This window comes from Taudactylus pleione, unplaced genomic scaffold (assembly GCF_031769625.1).
Source record: "Taudactylus pleione unplaced genomic scaffold, aTauple2 ptg000305l, whole genome shotgun sequence".
NCBI classification, from domain to species: Eukaryota; Metazoa; Chordata; class Amphibia; order Anura; family Myobatrachidae; genus Taudactylus; species Taudactylus pleione.
The window spans coordinates 1,432,160-1,451,480 of NW_028284706.1; the positions used below are offsets into that span (position 1 = coordinate 1,432,160).

Below are 19,321 nucleotides of genomic sequence, written 5' to 3' on the forward strand. Positions count from 1 at the left end.
GTTACTGTGTATCTGCTGCTGCTAGCCTAGTCATAGCCACTCTAAATAAACTTCCATTAACTAGAACTAAAACTACAACATCCATGATGCTTTGCGCGGGGCGTATCAATAACTACGACATGCTTGTCCTTCTCTTCAACCTAACACGACAGCTGATCCAGCCAACCTCTTTATTGGTTCAGGAGTCGATCGCTCATGCAATGGAACTCTATTATTGGTCCACAGGCCCCTTCCTCTCCCTCCTCGAGTTGCCAAGGAGCAGTAGCAAAAGTTAGTACGACCAGGTGTATTCCTGAACCAGTGCGTGCGTAGTCTGCGTAACGTAGCCCCTGCATTGGATGATATGGGTACGGTGACTACGTAGTTAGAGAGTGCCCTGCTTGAGAGACAGCCGGAGAGGTAAACACGGGTGACTGGACTGTCAAGGGCCTGTTCGTTTGTGTGGGCAGATAATGGACACAGGAACTATGCGCACAGCATAGATATGGTCACCTGTATACATTTCCGTAATAATTTAGGCAGGCCGTTTATTATACAGAGTCTTGGATCTTTGTAATAGGCAAGTCAGCTATACATGGAGTGTGATGTATGTACTTTGTATACGTGAACTCTCACATAGCGCTGATATGAAGGTATTTTATATTGGACTACAGTAGTTGTTTACATTGGGATTGTAGATAAAAGTTAGTGGATCGACATCTGACAGCGGCCCACATAGCACATGCACTATATCACTGTGTCTATGCAGCAAAACGATGTATTGCATATTAGTGTCTTCTCATACCTCCTTCTGTTTTATGTCTTTTTAAAGTCCTTTTCATATTCGAATGCTAGGATCCATTATTATTACTGCCAGCTGCTTCTGCATTATTTATTCCTCTGAGTATAATTGTCTTAGTGTGTGATGTTTCCATCTTACAGGTGTCTAATTATCAAGAGAAGTGGCAATGGTGCAGTATGTTACAGGTGCCCTGAGCCCCATGTCTTAGCACCAACATGGACAGAGTCAACATTGCTCAGGACATCATCCACAGACAGATCAGGGTATGTGGTGACTGTGTACTCACACCTCCAAAGAAAATATGTCCTGGTGTGACATGGCTCTGCATTTATGACATTTTTGCAAATTCTTATGTGTAATGGGGAAAATAAAAAATTAGTTGAACATTGAATAATTGGGGAAACATAATAACCTATGTTTTTTTGAGAAATTTTAAATCCAAGGGGAATATTTATTATTAGTTGCAGCCGGCCCCCAATATTAATGAATCTTTGTACACCATAATGTATGATCTCTCAGTCGTCGGGATTGGCGCTCCAGTAAGGCGCCCGTCCTAGCAATCAGTAAGAAGTAAACTGATTGCATATTTGCTCACTTTACTTTCTGCTTTGGCATGTGCGAGTGGAAAGCCCAGATGGCATTCACATTCTGGATTTTGGTAAATTCAGCAATAAAGCAGCCTATGGAGGCTGCTTTGCAAACGAAAATGAGGAATGCAGCATATAGCTTCGATATATATGCTGCGGTTCCCCTTACATACATTCTGGAGATCCTTAGTATTTGCAGTACTCAATGATAATTAGTTGTTTTCAGTGGATATTCTGCAAATATACTTTGATTAATATGCCCCCAAAAGATCTGTACATTGTTAGAAGTATAAACAGAGAAAGGAGCTGTCCACACTGCAATATTAAAAGGTGTCCTAGTGATATATGCAATAAATAAATAAATACATTTGTGCATATGTGTTTCATAGTGGGAATACTCAAATGTTACAGTCTAAAGGCACACATCCACTAAACGATTAATTAAGCGATTGAATGATATCGTTATCGTTCAAGCGTTCATTAATAGTTTGCAAATCGCTCACTAAAACGACCAGCGATGCGCGCTCCCGCTGGTCGTTTAGACATCTATCATCGGGCAAAAATGTTGTACAATCTGACGATAACGTCAGGGTCATCATGTTAGAAAATGATTGATGTGCCTACACTGAGTAATTGCTCGTTCAGTGTAGGCACATCAGACTGACAAACGACTGCACAATTACAATGTCGTAATCATGCAATCGTTTTCATGTCTTTAAATGAATGTGTGCCTTTAATCTCAAAATAGATTGGGGCTATAGGTGTTGAACTCTGTGTCAATAGATTATAGACTGAACAAAAGAGAGAAAGGGGATACATTTAATTCAGTCTATTGTTCAAAGTATGACTAGTAATGTGTAACTTGGTGTCCTTGAGTTATTTAAACTATGGTCATTAATTAGTTTGAATTTTTATGTAATATGATGTTGCAAAATATGTAGCAATATATGGTGAAATATACAGCTAAATATGTAAATGTAAAAATATGTAATATCAAATAAATTCTACCTTAGTTATCAAAGGTTTACTAAATAGTCAGGGAAAAAGTGTGTTTACATAAAAATTCCAGACCTAGGCATTATTAAAATGTTGCAGTAATCATCAAAATTTTTATTTATTTTTTGACTTGTTTATACCTTTGTTGTTTTCGTTTAACTTTTTATATGTATTCCCAAACAACAAGAACCAGATGGCAGAAATCCATATTCTTCAGTAATTTCAACAAGTAGGCAAAACCTTTGCAAACTCCAAAGCTAAAATGAGAACCACCACACCAAAATCTATTGGTCACTCACTGATTTAAAAGTTAAGCTGGGTACACACCTGCAGATAAATTTGCAGATCCGACAAACGCTGTTACCCAACACAGCGATTATCGGATCGGTGTGCCACCCGTACAGACAGAGCAATTTTTAGCCTATAAATGGCTTGAAACGCTCCTGCAATGGTCAGATCGGGAGGTAGGGGTCTGATGTGCTGCACAAACTATCTTAAGGTGGGTACACACCTAAGCAATATATCTGCAGATGCTTGTCGTTCATATACACTGAACAACCATCATCTGCATGCTGCAGCGGGTCCCGGCGGCTGGGGGGCGTGTCCCGCGACCTACCTCGCGGCTGCAGCTGTGTGTGCATGGGCGGTCTGCAGACCACCCATACACACCTGCCGATGGACAGATATGTCTGCAGACATATCTGTCCATCGGCTGTGCAGCGCTGCCAATGCGATATGTCTGTGAACAACGCCGTTCAGACATATCGCTGGTACACACTGGCCGACATGCAGCAGATATATTGGCCAATCGATTGATCAGCCAATATATCTGTCAGTGTGTATCCAGCATTATTCCGACCTCCCCATCCTGTTGAGGACATCTAAAGACAGCACACACTGAGTTAAAAGTTGCTCAGTGTGTTTGTTTGCACACCAATTGGGTCACAGCGTTTATCAGATCTGCATGTGTGTACTCAGCTATACACTGAAAGATGATCTGTCAAACACTCAAAGATGGCAAAAAATTGTCTTCATATGATTTTCAAGTTTGATCTGCCATATCCTTGTACAGCAGATTTCCTGCTATCTTGCCACTGTAAACTCATAAAGGTAAATCTCTCAATGTATGCATTTGTCAGGCCTCTGCTTGTTTGTCAGATTGCCTCAAAAAATGTGTATAGCCAACATTAGAGCTCTGTTGCTGATTAACCTTCTGAGAGGGGTGCTACCACAGTACTGGTTTGTTTTGACACTTAAGTTCCTAGAAAATTATGATGCACTTGATTATCAATAGCTAATAAATACAGTAATGTAAAAAAACCCCAATCTTTATTTCTCAGAAACGTTTATCAGCAGTTTCGATGTGTATAGCATACAATAATAAAATCCACCTGTGTATGTGAGTGACCTGAGATAAATATTACCTTAGATACCATAGGGGCTGATGATGAGTTGAACACAACGATCTTGCATATGCAAATGTTGGCAACTTGTGGCTGAAGTGCCCTAACTGGGTGTGAAAGGCAAAATGCAGAGAAGGCATGGCAACAAAACATGCAAGCTGTGCATTTGCGGAATTATGCCTGGTGTTTGCGCACTGATAATGATGATGGCTATGAAACCATGTGGCTGGCTGCATACTCTGTATACAGGTGAATATACACTTTTAACTCCGTGTACACAATGCGGCAGCCAACGTGCGCTCAACTCTGTTTCAGCCCCAGGCTGTCCTGAGCTAACGATCGCATAATAGTAACTAAGGGCCTGATTCAGACCTGCTCGCGAGCGCATAGCGCTTGCAAGCGGGTCGATGGTTGGCCATTGCGCACGCGTGAGCCTCGGAGCGAGTGAGAAATCACTCGCTCCGGGGCTCGCTACAAGACAGGGCGGCTGTCGATGTTGATCGAAAGCTCGCCCCTTTTTGTAGGCAGGGAGGGGGGGTGGCGTTTGTGGGCGGCCCTACTGACATCACTCGTGATGTCAGTAGTGGACTTCCTGCTCTATTAGAGCAGGAAGTCCACTCAGGCTTGCGAGACCCGAGACCCTACCACAGGGTCTCCTTGCAAGCCCGATGGTCGCAATAATCGCAACCATCGCCAGGCCGCACGCGAGCCGCCTGGAGGCCGGTCAAAAAAAAAAATAGGGACGCCCTGATTCAGAGCGAGCGCACGCAAATAGCGTGTGCCTCTGAATCAGGCCCTAATTGTTTCAGATAGGGAGTCTCCCAGTTACTGGTTGATAGATTCAGGGAGAGCAAACTATAGAGATAAAATATCTCTCAATAACCCCTGGGCAAACAAGCAGAATAGATTGAATATACCTCTCGCTGATCAGGCAATTGTCTTACATGGATACAAATATTAGTAAGAATATGTTCTGGATGCAGTGATAATAAAAAATGCGTTATGTGATAATCTAATAGGATCAGAGGAAAGGTTATATATACATAACATTGTATCAGCCATACTGAAACAATGAATAGGGGCTACATTGTATGAGTCCTGTGCCAAGTGGCACTGACATTTCTACTTGCAGCACCCCGAGCTGGCGAGCAGAAGTGACCGAAAAGTTACCTGTTAGCGCTCAAACAGGACTTTTCATGGGTGCAACAATATCCCTTGATTTTGACGGCCTGCTAACTAGGTTTATATAATAATCCAAATTATATAATGGGATATAGGCGGCACTCCAAGGTCTTGTAATGTTCAAGAATAGACGACAAGCTGTGTCTGAGTTCTAACACATTTTGTCGTCTCTTCTTGAACATTACAAGACCTTGGAGTGCCGCCTATATCCCATTATACATTGGAGTACTGGTTGCTCTGGAGTGCACCTGGGCAAGTATTAACCCTTTATCTGTGGAGTGTCGGCTTAACTTGTTAATAATCCAAATTAAAATCTGGCAATTAAAAAATGTATTACAATTTGGTCTTCTGTTGCGTGAACCCCAATGTAAATTTTTTACTGGATAATTATGTGAGGAAATACTCTGCGTATTGTCTATGTTTTAACCACTTGTTTTCAGTTTTATACAACTACTATACAGAAATTATTGAATAATTTTTCTATTGGCTCTCAATACCTCTGCACATTGTAAGTAATCCAAGAAATGGAGTTTAAAATGCCATTTGAACTAAGGACAGCTTCCTTTACTATAATGCTGGCCACACACATAGCGATATTTTACCCGATCTGGCCGATTCCGACACATTAGAACGACAGATCGTGTAAAATATGGCAAATCCTGAGTGAATCGTGAGTCCACGATCACGATGCGATGCGCGTCCCCGCTGGTCGCACATCGCATCGTCAGATCTGCCGTGCAGTAGGGCAGATCTGACAATCTAGGAGGCGATGCACTGTGAAAGTCTGGATGCAGGAGAGATCGTATGAAGATTGGACACCAAATCATGTGGAGATCGTGTGCAGAGCTGCCGGGGAGAGTTTCAAGGGAAACCGTACACATCGGCTCATCGTGTGCAGATCGGTATGTCTGTGGCCAGCTTAAGAATATATAGGAAAATTTAAAAGGAACTTAAAAAAATATATGGAGAATGGGGGAGAGTCTAATTCACTGTGGGTGAACGTATGGCCATCATTAGTGTTAATGCTTTCTCTTGTGTTAGATATATACATATCCCACATTGAAAACATTGATGAATGTACATATCATATGCTGAATGAGGTCATGCACTCTTGTATGCATGGATTAGTTGCAGTTGTGCATAAATTAGTTAGTGACATTGTTTTTAGTTTAGATAAAGTTATAGTCCTACTTTGTTTGCTTTCTCCACCTCTCCTTACTAACCTCTGTTAGTATTTCCATACAAGCTAAACTATATAAACCTCCATATTTAATTTAGTATTCAGGAAATTGTGCCTAAATAAGGAACCCATTTGCAGGGCCAGCCATCACTCAATTCTGAAGTGCAAGATGCAGTGTACAGCATTAAAACTTAGGGCCTGATTCACTACGCACGCAACTGGTGCGCAAACTACCTATTGTGATCGGGACTGCACAGAGTGATTGACAGGACGTGCCGTTTGGGGGTGGTGACGGGGAGGTGGTCGGGCGAACATAACATAAGCGTTCGAGTGTGTTTCAACGCCGTTGCATGGGCGTGCATAAATTATCCACTGCGATGGCCAACACAGCCTATAGCCTGATAGCGTGCGTGGTTGTTAACAATTTCTGAGTAAAGTCAGGGATTGTGCAAGCGTGCGTAAGGCTGCGATGGTACTCGATTGTATCAATGGTTTCTCAGTTTTGCTAAACATTACGAATATGTGGTAAGTACAGTGGGCGTCCTACTCATTATTCACTACGGATCGCTATTGCGATCGCAGCTCCGATTACGCACGCAGGTTTGCTGAGATAATATGCTAATGACTGCAATCACAAAGCTAGTATAGGGATGCCCAAAACCAGCGTAGAGACGCCCACTACCGCTTTCGCACATCCGTAATACCTTGCAATCCTGTGTATACTTCGGGAACATCGAGTAACATTGTCCCCTCACGCACGATTACAACAGGTCTGACCTTACTCAGAAATTGCTAATCTCGTCGCACGCAGTGTGTACTCAAGCTGCATATGCCGTTGCAGTGGCTAATCTATGCATGCCAATGCAACAGCCTTCAGGCACAAAGGCACGCCTGCATCTCTCTGACCACTCCCCCGTCACCACCCCCCAACACTGATGTCCCGTCCCTCCATCTGTGATGACTTTGTATCCATGTGAGTGATCGCAATGCTAACGCGCGCACACTGCGGTGCATGTGCAGTACGCAACAATATGCTGTCTGCATACACTATCACAATAATCAGGCCCTAAGACATTAAGGGGTCTATTTACTAAGCTGTGTTAGGAGATAAAGTGAACGGTGATAAGGTACCAGCCAATCAGCTCCTAACTGCCATGTCACAGGCTGTGTTTGAAAAATGGCAGTTAGGAGCTGATTGGCTGGTACTTTATCTCCTAACACAGCTTAGTAAATTGACCCCTAAGTTACCTTGTAAGGAGAGGTTGTTTCCTTATTATAATGCAGTGTCACAATAGGATGTGTTTACCTCCTAGGAGAGGAAAGCTAGAAGTTTTCAGAGACGTCATCATGTAACAGATCCATTCATTCGTCGCCTGGGACTCGAAGCAGAACTACAGGTAGGTAGAATCCTTGGAATGCAATATAATGAGCAATGAGTCTGAGTAGAAACCATTTAACCTCTTATATTACTCTATTTTTCTGTAGGGTCACACTGGTTGTGTCAATTGCCTGGAATGGAACGAGAAGGGGGAGTGAGTTATTTACATATATATGTCTATCTCCAATAATAGTTGCTATTTTTTTATCAATAAAACTGAAAGGTTTCTGGGTCACCCAGTTTTTTCTATCAAGTAATACTAATATATATCACCTGTCATTCGCAAAAAGGCACTGGTGTTGGACACAGGAAACTACTTCAACATGTAAATATATAAATTTTAAAGAAAACAATAATCGCATAAACGAACGATATCGCTGAATGATCCCCCCTGAATTTCCCGGTGTGTTAGATGAACGATATCGGTCATCTACACACAAAAGGTATCACCAACGATGAACGACCAACGATCACAAACCCCTATGGCCTGCATGCATGACCAACCAACGATATCGTTATCGTCCATGTGGGAACGCGCATCGTTGGTCGTTCATTGGCCATTAAAAATGAACGATTTAACGATGAACGTTATCGTTCATTGAAATCGTACCGTGTGTACGCAGCATTAGTCAGCAAGTTGCAACAACCTACAATGTATCCACACAAGACACTTACCTGCCTTTGAATACTAACTCCCCATGTGCCACCTTTACCTTTTCAATTTGTAATTACCAATCCTATTGTGTAAACACCTAAGCATTCTTTAAGATCTTGCTAGCCAAAGTCGAAATTTTAAGCTTTATCAATGTCAGGTACCCTAATCAGTGATAATGAGGCGACGGCAGCATGTGTATGTCTCACTATGTACATCTGTACTAGGTTATCCATGAGTACTGGCAAAAATCTACCAAGGAGCATAGACAACTACAGGTGGACAGGCTTGATATTTTCTCATTTAAAATTTTTAAAGCTAGTAATATAATTTCCTGTTGTGTGCATTTTGTTAGTGGTAATATCCTATATATTCTTCTGAGTAACAAAAGAACACACTTGCACATTCTTATACGAGGGTTGCTCAAAAAGTAATGCCTAAATGCTCACAACTCAAATTTTATTATAGATACAGATTGAAAATTCGCAGTAAAATACTTTGAAGTCTTCGTAACAGAATGACTTTACTCAAAAAATTCACCATCTACCCTCAAACATTTTCTCCACCTCTCAACCCAAGCTGTGAATCCACTTTGGAAAAATTCCAGTGGTTGGTGTTTGACCCAGGAACGTATGGCGTTTTTAACAACATCTATGTCTTCAAAATGTTGACCACGGTAACAGTTTTTGAGAGGGCCAAACAGATGAAAGTCAGAAGGGGCCAAATCAGGACTGTATGGTGGATGTGGCATTATAGCCCACCCCATTTTGGCAATGGCCACAGATTTTGCCATCGAAGTGTGAGGTCTGGCATTGTCGTGGTGTAAGATGACATTTGACAGTCGAATTGTTGACCTTTTTTTGCAGATGGCTTCTTAAGTGTAATAATGTATCGATCACTATTGATTGGTTGGTTTTCTTTCAAGTAATCGATGAGAATAACACCTCGGCAATCCCAGAAGAATGTGGCCATGACTTTGTTTACGGATCGCTGTGAGTTAAACTTTTTTGGCCTAGGTGAACTTGGGTGTTTCCATTGTTTTGATTGGGCCTTTGTTTCTGGGTCATAAATGAATACCCAGGTCTCATCTCCTGTAATGACATTTTCCAGAAACATCTCAGGGTTGGCTTCAAAGTTGGTCAAAAAGTCATTGCACACTTCTACCCTCTGGGCCTTATGAGCCCTGGTTAATTGCTTTGGAACCCATTTAGCACACACTTTACGATATCCCAAATCATTGATTAGTGTTTTTACAGTGCCATGGCTACATTCAAGTTCATCACTGATATTTCTGATGGTCACACAATGGTCTTTCTGAATCATGGCATCTGCTGTCACTGCAGTTGATGGTCTGCCACCACAAGGTTTGTCGCACACACACTATTCTCCCAATTGAAAACTCTTCATCCACCTTCTGACATTGCTATAGACAATTGTACGCTCACCATACACTTTTTTCAGTCTTCTCTGGATTTCTGTAGCACTGCAGCTTTCTTTTCTAGAAATTCAGTGACGGCTCTTTGTTTCATCTTGGATTCCATGGTATTTCTTGGACTACCTAAAAAAAACTACATATATAGTTAGCAGACATATTAAACTACAAATAAATGTTGCATATTATTTCAGAGTTATGAGCATTTAGGTATTACTTTTTGAACAACCCTCGTAATATACTTAGTTGTAAACTAACTTAACTGTATGTGTTACATGATGTTGCTGTAGGCTTCCCTTAATTAATCTACAATTTATTACTTTATTCTTTTTTTAAAGACTTATTTACTATCTTCTTATGGTAATAGCTTCGAAACCTCATTGATTGTATAAATGCATAAATTAGATTACATTAAACTGTAAAAGTGAAATATAGATTAATCAATATAGATTACTTCATCCGAGTTTTCCCATTCCAATCCTCCCAGTAGGCCATGGTTGTCGGTTTTCCATTTAAATATAATTATTCACTGTGTCAAATAGATTACTTCACCTGTGCAGTATTAAGGAAATCATGAAAATATATTAGGAATACTTGAGAAACCCTGATTGATACTATAATTATACACTCGCTCGTCACACAGCCCCATGTCTCCTTTCTGTTAATCATGTATATTATTAATTTGGCTAATGATTTTTCCCACTGCTTCTTGTTTTGCTCATTGTGTATGTATTCCCTTCTGCACAGTTTGCTGGCCTCTGGCTCTGATGACCAGCACATGATGCTGTGGGATCCTTTTCATCACAAGAAACTGCTGTCTATGCACACAGGTCATACTGCCAACATCTTTTCTGTTAAGGTGAGTAATGTACATTATGTTCTTTTTGACTGAGTTTTAAACATAACCAGTTAGTGTGTTTGCTCTTGTAGATGAAATTTATCACCCCCATGCTTATCACAAACTGCTAAAATATATCTATAACAGTAATTTGGACTCATCTTATGCCGCGTTCCTCCAGTCCAGTCCCCACCCGCCCCCAGACTGCTGTTACACTTATTCCATGTGGACGACACTGCAGGGTTTACACTCTCACCTCTGGCCACAAGCTTGTCCCGTTCCTCTGTTGCGGAAGTGGGAATTTTTAGGGGAACGCACCTGTGTAGATGGGACAGACCATGCAAGATTATAATATAGATGAAGTTACATAGTTGTTACCCCTTTTTTTTATTTTTAATTAATTAAATAAATTTGTAATATTTTATAGTGTTCACTCAAGGTCCAACGCAGGGCCTAGAAAGAGGCACGCACACGAAAAGGGAGCGTTGCCACGAGAAAAGGGGTCGTGTCTTTAAGACACGCCCCATTTTCAGCACTCTTGGGGGCTGCCCCTAAGTTCTCCTATCTCTGTGAATAGATGCCGGGCGCATGCGCCCGGCATCTATTCACCGTCGGCGTTCGCTTCACCGCTATTTTTCCCACCTGCGGGACACTGCGGTCCGCATGTGGGGATGGCACCCGGCAGGTTGTTATATCAGGGTGCCGCCAAAAGGGCAGGGTGCGTTCTGCCCTTTTGAAAAATAGAATATTGCCTCATTAAAGAAGGCATTAGTTTTAAACCGTATTTAAAACGTATGGTGTTGACCATGGCGTGAAATATTAACATTAAACACATTCATTTAAATTTCAGGATTATTTTGTGTGTTTTCATGTGTTTCTATTTTAATTTGCTTTACTGTAAAGCAATAGAAAGTTTTTATTACAAATAAGCCCCATTGCAGTACAGGTTGAGTCTCCCATATCCAAAATGCTTTGGACCAGGGGTAATTTGGATATCGGAATATTCCGTATTTTGGAATAATTGCATGCCATAATGAAATGTTTTAGGAATAGGGCCCAAATCTAAACACAGAATACATTTCTGATTTATATACACCTTATACACACACAGAGGTGTCGCTAGGGTTGGTGTCACCCGGTGCTGTGCTGCACGGTGACACCCCCCCCCCCCCCCCATCCAAAATAAAATAAAAATTCGGTACCAAGGTGATGATGCCACGCCCGATATTCTGGGTAGCAGTGCTTAAAGTGGACCTAGAAACGTGGTGGAACAACCCCCCCATTCCTCAACGATTTATCAATAAAAGGACAGCATGCGCCTTAGGCGTGTGGTGCAAAAAAGGGGCGTGATCTCGAAAGAAAGGGGCATTGTCATACAATACTATCCCAAATTCAAATTACTCCACACAGTAGCACAATCTTATCCACATTACACCGCACATAGTGCCCCTGATTCACATTACACCATAAAGTAGTATCCCTTATTTATGTTCTGGCACACAGTAGTGCACATTTTACACAATGACCACATTATTGACCCTTATACACAATGCCCACAGTAGTGCCCCTTATTCAATGCCACCTGTGGTAGTGCCCCTTATGCAATGCCCCATTAGTAGTGCCCCTTATGCAATGCCCCCTGTAGCTGTGCCCATTATGCAGTTACCCCTTTAGTAGTGCCCCTTTGTGCACTGCCCCCTGTATTATACCCCTTTATGCAATGCCCCTGTATTATAGCCCTTTATGAAATGCCTCCTGTATTAAAGTCCCTTACGCTGTGCTCCTTATGCAGTGCCCCCAGTAGTGCTTCTCATACAATGCCCCCAGTAGTGCCCCCAGACAGTAGTGCCCTTATACTGTACCCCCAGTAGAGCTCTTATGCAGTGCCACTTTTACAATACCCCAGGAGCTCCCCTTATGCAGTGTCCCCAGTAGTGCCCTTATACAGTACCCCCAGTAGTGCTCTTATGCAATGCCCCCAGTAGTGACCCTTATACAGTGCCCGGCCCCAGGAGCTCCCCTTATGCAGTGCCCCCAGACAGTAGTGCCCTTATACTGTGTCCTCATACAGTACCCCAAGTAGTGCCCCTATGCAGTGCCCTTATACTGTGCCCCCATACAGTACCCCCAGTAGTGCCCCTATGCAGTGCCCTTATACTGTGCCCCCATACAGTACCCCAGTAGTGCCCCTATGCAGTGCCCTTATACTGTGCCCCCATACAGTACCCCCCAGTAGTGCCCCTATGCAGTGCCCTTATACTGTGCCCCCATACAGTACCCCCAGTAGTGCCTCCAGACAGTAGTGCCCTTATACTGTGCCCCCAGTAACGCCCCTTATGCTGTTCCCCCTCCCCTGTGCAATAGTGCTTACCCCTCTTCACGATGTCCGGGCGCGCATCTTCTTCTTCTTCTCCTCCTCCGGCGTGCCGCATGCGTGATGACGTCACCGCGGCCGGCGTCCAGAGCCACACACAGGCTGCTTTGTGTCTGTGTGTGGCGCTGTACGCTGGACGCGGCAAGTGACTCCAGGCAGCGGCGGGGTGCGGTGCTGCCGGGGAAGGGAGTGTGGATGGGGTGCGGCCCGCAGGTGTGTGCGCACGCTGCTCTTTGGTGTCACCCCCTTGAAGGGTGACACCCGATGCGGGCCGCACCCCCCTTGTGACGCCACTGTACACACAGCCTGAAGGTATTTTAAATAATTTTGTGGCTCAAACAAAGTTTGTGTACATACTTGAAATTCATTTGTTTTTTATACACATTATACACAAAGCCTGAAGGTAATTTTATACAATATTTGTAATAATGTTGTGCCTTAAACAAAGTTTGTGTACATTGAACCATCAAAAAGTAAAGGTTTCACTATCTCAGTCATGCTAAAATTTTTTTCCATATTTCGTAATATTTGGATATGGGTATGGGAGACTCAACCTGTACGTAGTATTTATAAAAAAGCAGAATATCTCTGGTGCTTGAGGAGGGTATAGTGATGGTCTTGGCTGTAACCATAGAATGTGTCTGTGACACAGTACTGTGACTAGAGTCTTCCATACTCGCCTAAAAGGACAGTTATACAGTGTTCTGGGACTGTCCTGATAATTGCCTCAGCTTCAACCACTATACTTTTACTCACACAGTGAGCTGTATATTAAAGTAGGAATGACCAACAGAGTGACCAAGTATAAATGTAAATAAATGGTCTATTTTTATTAATGCCATCAAAAAATAGAACTACTGTCCTAGATAAGTGATTTTCATAATGATAAATTTTTTCTGCTACAGACAATAATTGATGAAAAATTATTTTTTTTATTTATTCTTTTTAAATGATCACCCGATCATTTCAGGCAAAGTCTAATTGATATCAGCACTTTCCAAATACATGAACACTTTGCTTCAAAAAACAGTGGTGAAACTCCCCTCTTATTTAAGAGACTCCACTCAATAGATGAAATTAAAAAGATTACTTGCAGAACAACTATTGGCTTTGTACCACAGAGGTGACCTAATTGTATACCTCTATCAACCACACCCAAGGTCTTCAAGCAGCTAAGCAATATTTGCACTTGAGCATTTGGAAGAACCCCAAACTGAGTTAATTTTAAACCGCATTAATTTTATCTTGGAGCACAATTATTTTTAAGTTGAAGGAATGTTTTATTCACAAATTCAAGGCACAGCCATGGACACACAATTCGCACCAAGCTATGCAAACCTTTTTATATGCCATTGGAAATTCAATTTTATTTGGCACAATAACCCATATTTAGACAAGATTTTAATCTGGAAAAGATGCATAGATGATATAATTTTTTATCTGGAAGGGAGACCAAAACTCTCTGATGAATTTCTATTGTATCTTAATAACAATCTGATAAATTTGAATCCTATTTCAGTAAGGACATGTCTTTCTAAATTTGCAAATTTATGCCAATGAGAGAGAGAGATCAATACAAGAACTCATTTAAAAAAAACAAAAAACCTCAAACAACTACGTATTACCCTCTAATGTCACAATCCAGATAGGATTCGGAATATTCCTAAGGGACAGTTTTGCAGATTAAGAAAGAACGGCACAGATGATGTTTACAAGTCACAGGCCCTATTCCTCCTAAAAAGATTTAAAGAAAGAGGGTACCCGGAAGATATTTTGGATAAATGCAGCTCAGGTTATGATAACATCAAACAAGATGATCTGCTAAAGGTGCGCAATGGTGAAGCTTCTACTAAATTTTTGGTCCCATTTATTGACTATTTCAATCAATCAAAACAAATTAAGAAAGTTGTCAACAAATCTTGGCATATTCTGTTACAAGATCCCATCCTGCAACCGATTTTGCCTTCAAGACCATCTGTGATGTTGAAGAGAACACACAAATTGAAGCAAAGTTTGGTGTCGACAGCCCCTAAAAACAGTAACCTTAACAGCACACTTGGCTGAACTTGAATTCCAAAGTTTTTTTCCATGTGCTACATGCAAGGCTTGTAAATCAAGAGTGAAAAGTATAGATCCTAAATCTAACATTGACCATAAAGAATAAAAGATTAAGAAAACACCTGTGTAAATGATTATATTATCTGGTTATTAGAATGTCCTTGTGGGCTCCAGTACATAGGGAAGACTTCCAGGCCCCTTAAGACCCGCATACGTGAACATCAGAATATTGATAAAGATTTGCTTAAACATAGTGTATCTAAGTATTTTTTAGAAGTACTGTACACCAGAGTAATGCTGGTACACAGTAGACGATATGGCGGATATGGGAGACTCAACCTGTACTGACTATGTGATTTATTTTCTCTGTTTCATGTTTTTCTTCCTTGGGACCATGTTTTATTGATCTTTATTGATTTATTCATCTATTTACATCATTCTCATATTTTCCTTCAAACTTCTGGGTTTCTTGCTTGTTTTTATCCATTTATTATACCTCTTGTTTACATTTACACAACCGAATGCATCATGGCCCCCACCATCGTTCCTTCACTGCCGGCTTCGGCAAGTGTGTATGCATTTGTCGATGCCGGCAGCCCCGCCAGGTCCCGTTGCTAGCGATATTGCGCTTATACATCGTTTAGTCTGTACCCAGCTTTAGACTCATTTCACATGCAGTCTTACTGGCCTGACTCGTTAGCCTCACCTGAGCTCTGTACACAAGGCAGCCCCTAGGTGAGGTCACACTTAGTTTTTCTATCCTGTGTGGACTGATTCCTTCAGCCCCACACAGAGGCCCGGATTCAGAGCCGGACGCTCTGACAGAGCGCTCGCTCTGAATCAGGGCCGTCCCTCTGAATTTTAGAGCGGCCTCCTGGCCGCTCGCATAGCTGTGGGTGACCACCCACAGCTATAGCGAGCGGCCAAAAAGATAGTCGCGATGGTCAAGACCATCGCGACCATCGGGCTTGCGACGAGACCCTTGTGGTAGGGTCTTGTCTGCCGCAAGCCCTGGCTCTAGCAGAGCCAAAAGCACTCCCACTGACATCACTAGTGATGTCAGTGGAGCCGGCCCCTGACGGTAGGCGTTCCCATGGGAACGCCTCCGTCTGGCCAGCCACGCCTCCGGCACGCCCACCAAAGGGGGCGTGCTGTCACTCACCATCGACAGCACGCCCCCTTTGTAGCGAGACCCATAGCGACAGCTTGCCAGTCGCTATCCGGGTCTTGCGCATATGCACGACGGAGCCGGGTCCGTCGTGCGCATTCGAACTGGCCCAACATCGACCCGCTCGCGAGCGGGTCTGAATCAGACCCACAATCCATGGCTCACTATCGCCACCAAGTTTGGTATTTGCCACAATACATTTACACTAGCCTCACACTTTCACTTATTACCTATCCATACATTTATTACCTATCCATACATTTACACCACCCTCACACTTTCACTTATTACCTATCCATACGTTAACACTACCCTCACACTTTCACTTATTACCTAACCATACATTTACACTTTCACTTATTACCTATCCATACATTTATTACCTATCCATACATTTATACTACCCTCACACTTTCACTTAGTACCCTTCTATACATTGACACTACCCCCACACTTTCACTTATAACCTATCAATACATTTATTACCTATCCATACATTTACACCACCCTCACACTTTCATTTATTACCTGTCCATAAATTTACACTACCCTCACACTTTCACTTATTACCTATCCATACATTTACACCACCCTTACACTTTCACTTATTACCTATCCATACATTTACACCACCCTCACACTTTCATTTATTACCTGTCCATAAATTTACACTACCCTCACACTTTCACTTATTACCTATCCATACATTTATTACCTATCCATACATTTACACCACCCTCACACTTTCACTTATTACCTATCCATACGTTAACACTACCCTCACACTTTCACTTATTACCTAACCATACATTTACACTTTCACTTATTACCTATCCATACATTTATTACCTATCCATACATTTATACTACCCTCACACTTTCACTTAGTACCCTTCTATACATTGACACTACCCCCACACTTTCACTTATAACCTATCAATACATTTATTACCTATCCATACATTTACACCACCCTCACACTTTCATTTATTACCTGTCCATAAATTTACACTACCCTCACACTTTCACTTATTACCTATCCATACATTTACACCACCCTTACACTTTCACTTATTACCTATCCATACATTTACACCACCCTCACACTTTCATTTATTACCTGTCCATAAATTTACACCACCCTTACACTTTCACTTATTACCTATCCATAAATTTACACCACCCTCACACTTTTTAGTTTGAGTCTTCTGCTTTTTAGATATTCCATATTTTCTTAAAGTATATATCACCCCTTTGCAAATATACATTTATATTGAAATTTGTTACTATATTTAACTTTTTTTTATTTTATTTTCCATATCTATTGTTCATATACATTTTTTACCCGTATATTCTAGATGTTTTGATCTCTCACAAATATGTTTCTTTCAATGATTATGTAACAATTCTGCTTTTTTACCTTTGTCTGCTGGTTGCATTTAACAAATATACCTATATATTCTGTGAACTCGTGACTACCCTCATTCACTGTTCAACTGCCTGAGGAAGCGTCTGCTGCGAAACGCGTCAAAATTTAAATGAGATATTTGCGGGGTATTTTAGTCTTAATTTTTAGGTTTATCGATTGTTTATTTTATCATATGATACTGTTTTATATTTATGCGGTTTTAAATGTATATATTATTTTTTTTAAATTGTAAATTTTTCATCAATTCATGTCTGTACTAGAGAAACATTTTATTCTGAAATTAATTTATCCAGGACAGTAGTTCTTTGTTTTTTGATGCATTAATAAATAAAAAAAAACTATTTATTTACATTTTATACAGTACTTGGTCATCCTCTTTTGGTCATCCTGACTTTATAATATAGCTCACTGTGTGAGTATAAGGTTGATCATTATATTGGGTGAAGTTGAGACAATTATCAGGACAGTCCCAGAACACTGTATAGTCTCATTTTAGGAGAGTAAGTAGTGTTCCCGCTAGGCTGTTTTAGCAGGGTGCCGCGCCCTGCCCGATTTCTGAAGTGCAGAACGTGCCCTTCCCTATTTCTGAAGATCGCGGTGTCCCGCGGGTGGTCAAAACGGCGGCGCAGCGGTTACAGCCGGTGAATGGATGCCGGACACATGCGCCCGGCATCCATTCACAGTGACCGCAGCGCTTGGGGCTGCCCGGCATGTCCGTTAGTGCCGGGCACGCCCCCAGGAGTGACGAATAGGGGACGTGTCATACAGACACGCCCCCTTTCTTTGGCCATGCCCCCTTTTCGGGCGCGAAGGCGCGCGCAAAAGTGCCCTAACTCTGGGTCCGGCGCCCTGCCTCCCGCCAGACCTAGAGTGAACACTAAGTAAGGGAGAGTCTAGTCACAGCACTGTGTCACAGACACATTCTATCTAGGTCTAACCAAGATTATCACTATACCCTCCTTCAGCACTAGAGAGATTTCTCTTTTTTTTTTTCCTGCTAGTTTATGGGGTTGGATGGGAATCCATTTTCTCTCCGTAAGCTGGGCATCCACTATACAATTTTCTGTCAGATATCTGTCCAATCTGGCTGCTTGGAATGAAAACCTGGTAATGTATGGGAGCAAATGACAGTCAATCATATGGTTTTAAACACTGAAAAAAGGACAAAAAAAAATTGTTCAAATTGGTTAAAGTTGTGTGTTTTAACCACTTTGTCTGAACAACCATTTTTGGCTATTTTCCAGTGTTTGTGAGCAAATGCACAACTGTCATTTGCTCCCATACATTACCAGGTTTTCATTCCAACCAGCCAGATTGGACAGATACAGTATCTGACAGAAAATTGTATAGTGGATGCCCAGCTTTAGGCTGCAGGAGTAAGAGTATCCAGTTGGGTGCCGCCCAATCAGCCCTCATTCCATACAGAACACAGTTTCTTTTAACTTGAAATATATTTTATTGAAATGTGATCATCTAGACAAGCTTACGTTTGCTTTATCATTGGATGAATTGGGCTTGAGATAGATATATTGTACTTAATATAGTATTTCATATTTTATGCCTTATTTTAATTTTGTCCTTAGTTCTGCTTTCCTTTTTCTAGAAAGATTACTATATGTTCTGTTTTCCAAATTTCCCTTCCAGTTCCTCCCTCACTCTGGGGACCGCATCTTGATTACTGGAGCAGCAGATGCCAAGGTTCATGTTCACGATGTTAACTCAAGGGAGACCCTCCATGTGTTTTCTGAACATACCAACAGGGTGAAACGTGTGGCCACTGCCCCTATGTGGCCTAATACTTTCTGGAGTGCCGGAGAAGATGGCTTGATCCGGTAAGAAATCATGAATGTTACTGACAGGAGA

General features: G+C 41.7%; 1 protein-coding gene across 2 annotated transcripts in view; it reads left to right on the forward strand.

The window, feature by feature from the left end:
* The first annotated feature begins 293 nt into the window (after positions 1-293).
* WDTC1 (WD and tetratricopeptide repeats 1) overlaps positions 294-19,321 on the forward strand; it is a 50,297-nt gene continuing 31,269 nt past the window's right edge. The window contains exons 1-6 of one of the 2 annotated variants that reach the window (XM_088442180.1): positions 294-399; positions 922-1,044; positions 7,443-7,526; positions 7,615-7,661; positions 10,339-10,450; positions 19,103-19,290. In XM_088442180.1, coding sequence (XP_088298306.1) covers positions 997-1,044; positions 7,443-7,526; positions 7,615-7,661; positions 10,339-10,450; positions 19,103-19,290 — 479 coding nt within the window. In that variant the 5' untranslated portion in view covers positions 294-399; positions 922-996. The other variant, XM_088442181.1, reaches the window with a different exon arrangement.